We start from the raw sequence: 5,682 nt of genomic DNA on the forward strand, positions 1-5,682 counted from the left end.
TCACTTCAGTTCCATAGTATGCCTTAACCCGCTGTCCATTGACCTTGAAAGTTCGTCCATCACTGCATCTCAGCTCGATAGTCCCATGAGGATATACTGTTTCTACTACAAATGGCCCTGACCAACGCGACTTCAATTTACCAGGGAACAACTTCAGATGTGAATTGAATAACAGTACTTGCTGTCCCGGTTTTAGTTCCCTTCGGACAATGATTTTGTCATGCCATTTCTTAGTTTGCTTTTTGTAGATCTAGGCATTTTCATAAGCGTCATTTCGGAATTCATCCATCTCACTTAACTGCAGTTTTCTGACATCGCCAGAAACTTTCAGGTCGAAGTTCAACTTTTTAACTACCCAGAATGCTCGATGCTCCAGTTCTAGTGGCAAGTGGCATGCCTTCCCAAATACTAGCCTATAGGGAGACATCCCAATAGGCGTCTTGAATGCAGTTCGATAAGCCCATAACGCATCATCCAACTTCATAGCCCAATCCCTCCGGTTGGTGTTGACAGTCTTTTCCAGTATTTGCTTAATTTCCCGGTTGGATACTTCAGCTTGTCCATTCGACTGAGGATGATATGCTAGTGCCACTTTGTGCTTCACATTGTATTTAGCCAAAAGTGAGTTGAAAATTCTATTGCAAAAATGTGTACCTTCGTCACTTATGATGGCTCTCGGTGTTCCAAACCTGGTGAAGATGTTCTTATGCACAAATTTCGCTACAACATGAGAGTCATTAGTATTGGTGGTGATTGCTTCCACCCATTTCGACACATAATCAACAGCTAATAAAATATAAGAATTACAAAAAGAAGGGGAAAAAGGTCCCATGAAATCTATGCCCCAGACATCAAAAAGTTCCACTTCCAAGACATTTGTCAGTGGTAATTTATGACGCCTAGATATGTTTCCTAATCTCTGGCATCTATCACATGACTTTATTAAGGTATAACTATTCTTAAACAAACTAGGCCAATAAAAACCAGATTGCAATACCTTAGTTGCTGTTCGTGATGCTCCAAAATGTCCACCATATGGTGAAGAATGACACTTCTCCAGAATTTGTTGAGCTTCGATACCCTCCACGCATCTCCGAATTCACTTGGTCAGCACACCTCTTATATACAAATGGATCATCCCAATAATAGAACTTGATGTCATGGACGAGCTTCTTCTTCTTATGATAGCTCAAATCTGGAGGAAGGGTGCCGCAAGGCAAAAAATTAGAAAATATCAGCAAACCAAGGAAGTATAGAATTTACCTCGAAGAGTTGCTCATTAGGGAATGTTTCTTGTATAGCTCCCTCTACTCTCTTCTCTTCCAGCTCAAGCCTCGACAAGTGGTCAGCCACTTGGTTTTCACTAACCCTTTTATCCTTGATCTCAAAGTCAAATTCTTGTAATAGCAAAATCCACCTTATCAGGCGTGGTTTGGCATCCTTCTTGGCGAACAGGTTGCGAATAGCTGCATGGTCAGTGAAAACGATTACATTTTTGCCAATCAAATAAGGTCTGAATTTGTCGAATGCAAATACTACTGCAAGCATTCCTTTCTCAGTTGTAGTGTAATTATGTTGTGCAGCATCCATTGTGCAGCTTGCGTAGTAAATTACCCTAAACATCTTCTCCCTTCTTTGGCCTAAAACAGCGCCCACTGCATAATAACTTGCATCACACATTAGCTCAAAAGGCTCCTTCCAGTCCGGCACTATCATGATCGGTGCAATCACCAATGCCACTTTGATCTTCTCAAATGCCTGCAAACAATCATCATCAAATATAAAAGTCGATTCCTTTTCAAGTAAATTACATATGGGTTTAGTGATCTTAGAAAAATCTTTAATAAATCTACGATAAAACCCCGCATGTCCTAAGAATCTCCTTATTCCCTTGATGCTCTTTGGTGGAGGAAGTTTTTCAATGGCAACCACCTTGGCTCTGTCTACCTCTAATCCCCGAGAAGACACTTTATGTCCAAGAACAATGCCCTCTTGGACCATAAAATGACATTTCTCCCAGTTAAGAACTAAGTTCTTTTCTTGGCATCTCTGCAAAACAAGGGATAGGTTGTGTAAACAATGATCAAATGAAGAGCCAAATACCGAGAAGTCGTCCATGAAGACTTCCATGATCTCCTCTACCATGTCTGCAAATATGGCCATCATGCACCTCTGGAAAGTGGCAGGTGCATTGCATAACCCAAATAGCATTCTCCTAAAAGCAAACGTGCCATAGGGACACGTGAAAGTAGTCTTCTCCTGATCTTCTGGCGCTATAGAAATTTGGTTATACCTTGAATAACCATCTAAAAAGCAATAACGACAATAGCCAGCAAGTCTATCAAGCATTTGATCAATAAAAGGCAGTGGAAAATGATCCTTTCGTGTAGCATTGTTTAACTTTCTATAATCAATACATACTAGCCAACCGTTTACAGTACGAGTAGATATCAGTTCATCATTTTCGTTTCTAACTACAGTTATTCCACCCTTTTTAGGCACAACTTGTACAAGAGATACCCAACTACTATCAGAAATGGCATAAATGACACCAGCATTTAACAATTTTAGCACCTCATTTTTCACAACCTCTTTCATTGCTGGATTCAATCTCCTCTGGTGATCCACATAAGGAGTATATGACTCCTCCATCAAAATTTTATGCATGCATATAGTGGGGCTAATTCCCCTAATATCATAAATCAACCATCCTAAACCAGTTTTAAATTTCCTCAATACTCTCAATAATTTATCTTTTTCAGCACAAGTAAGAGAGGAAGAGATGATTACCGGATACATCGACTTTTCACCTAAAAATGCATAGCAAAGGTGACTTGGCAGCTCCTTCAAATCAGGGGAAGGAGGTATTACCTTTGTTTGCTCATTTACCTCCAATTCCTCAAGCGGTGTATCCATTTTTCTTTCTTTCTGTGATGCTTCAAGAGCCAACAACTGTTCTTTCACTTCCCAATTGTTTTCATCAACAGTTCCTGCAGTGCTTGTCAAACAGCTCTCCAAAGGATCCCTAGTTCCTGCACATTCAAGAGACATACATGAGTCTATAATATCAATGCTTTTACAAGTGCTTACCTCATTTGATCCCTTCATGGCGTGATAGATATTGAAAATGACTTCTTCTCCACCAACTCTTAAGGTGAGTTCACCCTTATGCACATCTATCAATGCCCTTCCAGTCGTCAGGAACGGTCTCCCAAAGATTAATGGAGCATCCTGATCCTCTTCCATATCTAAAATCACAAAGTCTGCAGGAAAAATAAATTTATCCACTTTTACCAGTACATCTTAATGATCCCACGTGGATACGTGAGACTTCTGTCCGCAAGCTGTAAGGTGATAGTGGTAGGTTTGACTTCTCCAATATCTAGATCCCTGTAAATAGAAAATGGCATCAAATTAATACTCGCTCCTAAATCACACAAAGTGTGAGGCCCGGGGCCGAAAAGGGCGGGGGGTGATCGCCGGTGCCATGAGGTTGCACGGACAATGAGCGGCTCCTGGCAGGCTTCTAAGTGGAGGGAACATGAATGAACCAATCCCACACTCAATGTAATGGACTGTACATTTGAAGAGGGCTTAAAAGATTTGATTGTTACTACTCATATCACGAAGATACATCTTCTTTTCGGTAGCTCATCACATAAGAACTCCAAAGTTAAGCGTGCTTGACTTGGGGCAATTTTGGGATAGGTGACCTCCTGGGAAGTTTCCCAGGGTGCGTGTGAGTGAGAACATAAGCACGCTGGAAAGACCAGTCTTGATACAGTGAGGACAGTCGTCGAATCTGGGGCGTTACCGTTGGTATCAGAGCCGACCTCTCTTAGTACGGTGTGGTTCGGGGACGAACCAAGCGGAAGCTGGTGGGCATGTGAGGCCCGAGGCCGTAAAGGAGGGGGGTGATCGCCGGTACCATGAGGTTGCACGGACAATGAGCGGCTACTGGCAGGCTTCTAGGTGGAGGGAACATGAATGAACCAATCCCACACCAGAATGAGAGGGATTCCGAGACTGTTCAATGTAATGGACTATACAGTTGAAGAGGGCTTAAAAGATTTGATTGTTACTACACATATCACGAAGGTGCATCTTCTTTTCGGTAGCTCATCACATAAGCACTCCAAAGTTAAGCGTAGTTTGACTTGGGACAATTTTTGGATGGGTGACCTCCTGGGAAGTTTCCTAGGGTGCGTGTGAGTGAGGAGATAAGCACGCTGGAAAGACCAGTCTTCATACAGTGAGGACAAACGTCGAATCTGGGGCGTTACACAAAGCTTTACTACATTTAGAACCACCGATAAAGCAAGGAATAGTAAAACTCCCTGGATCTTTTAATTTCTGTGGTAATTTCTTTTGCAGGATGGCGCTACATTCTTCAGTCAATTTCACAGTCTCAAAATCCTGCAGCTTCCTCTTCTTAGACATCACATCTTTAATAAATTTTGCATAATTCGGCATTTGCTCCAAAGGATCAGCAAATGGTATGTTGATGTGTATCTTCTTAAAGATCTCCAAAAATTTTGCAAACTGATCATCCAATTTCTTCTTTTTGAACCTCTGCGGATATGGAAGAGTCGGCTGAAATACAGAAGGTTGTTCGACTTTAACTTCGGCATTGGGCTTTTGATTTTTCTCTTCTTTTTCATCCTCAAACTCACCCTCTTCAACTATCTTCTCCTTGTCCATTCCCTCCTTGGAACTTTGCCCCTCTTACTCTTTTCCACTCCTCAAAGTGACTGCCTTGCACTGTTCTTTTGGGTTAACTTCCGTGTTACTAGGAAATTGACCCCTGTTCTTATCTCTCAAAGGGTTGGCCAACTGTCCGATTTGAGTCTCCAGAGATTTCATTGTGGCCCCCATATTTCCCATGTGAGTCTCTATGTTGTCCAGACGAGACTCAGTTCTTGCCATCCTTTTGCCATACTCAGCAACAAATGTTCCTACCAAATCCTCAAACGAAGGCTTTCCCTCCCCCTTTGATGTATTGAACCCCGGTGGAGGATTCAACACATTTTTATTATTTGCATAAGAAAAATTTTCATGATTTCTTAATCCTGGATGATAAGTATTAGGGGGAGAGTTACCTCGATATCCTCCGAATCCTCCATAATTTCTGTTGTTGACGTAATGAGCTTCTTCAGTAATAGATGGTTCTTCAGCAACAGTCAATGGACTCTCAGTTTCTGATATGCTCACTTTGTTCATAGCTGCGAGTTGTGTGGTCAGTACGGATACCTGTGCAGTGAGTGATGTAATAGGGTCCACAGCATACACTCCGGCTGTCTTTTTTACTCCTGCCCTTTCAGAAGGCCACTGGTAGCTATTTATCATCATCTGTTCAAGCAAGTCATAAGCTTGCTCGGGAGATTTAGCAAAGATCGTGCCACCAGCTGCAGCATCCACTGTTCCTCTTGTTTGCCCATTTAGACCGTTGTAGAATAATTCGATCTGCACCCAGTCTTCGAAGCCATGGTTTGGACACTTTCTCAACAGCTCCTTGTATCTTTCCCATGCCTCATACAATTTCTCAAAATCAGTTTGCCTGAACGTGCTAATCTCAATCTTCAGATGTGCAGACTTTGCAGGGGGAAAGTATTTTGCCCGAAATTTCGTCGCCAGCTCCTGCCATGTCGTGATACTTCCCAAGGGAAGCTATTGGAGCCATCC

General features: G+C 42.2%; 1 protein-coding gene across 1 annotated transcript; it reads right to left on the minus strand.

The window, feature by feature from the left end:
• Positions 1-250: 250 nt before the first annotated feature.
• Positions 251-4,701, minus strand: LOC142556958 (uncharacterized). The gene is made up of 7 exons (XM_075668441.1): positions 4,603-4,701; positions 4,265-4,512; positions 3,332-3,390; positions 2,791-3,263; positions 2,422-2,616; positions 1,264-1,758; positions 251-568 (listed from the first exon to the last, which is right to left on the minus strand). The coding sequence occupies exons 1-7, from the start codon at positions 4,699-4,701 to the stop codon at positions 251-253; spliced, it is 1,887 nt and encodes a 628-aa protein (XP_075524556.1).
• Positions 4,702-5,682: the final 981 nt, after the last annotated feature.

The sequence above is a fragment of the Primulina tabacum genome, chromosome 9 (assembly GCF_025594145.1).
Source record: "Primulina tabacum isolate GXHZ01 chromosome 9, ASM2559414v2, whole genome shotgun sequence".
NCBI classification, from domain to species: domain Eukaryota; kingdom Viridiplantae; phylum Streptophyta; class Magnoliopsida; order Lamiales; family Gesneriaceae; genus Primulina; species Primulina tabacum.

Bases quoted from the DNA above. Each gene is read 5' to 3' on its own strand.
- LOC142556958 (XM_075668441.1), bottom strand. From the start codon at position 4,701: ATGGACAAGGAGAAGATAGTTGAAGAGGGTGAGTTTGAGGATGAAAAA. The intron at 4,513-4,602 runs GTATTTCAGCCG...ATCTTTAAGAAG, and splicing joins TTAAAGTCGAACAACCTTCT to ATACACATCAACATACCATT. The intron at 2,617-2,790 runs GTAATCATCTCT...GTGGATCACCAG, and splicing joins GTGAAAAGTCGATGTATCCG to AGGAGATTGAATCCAGCAAT.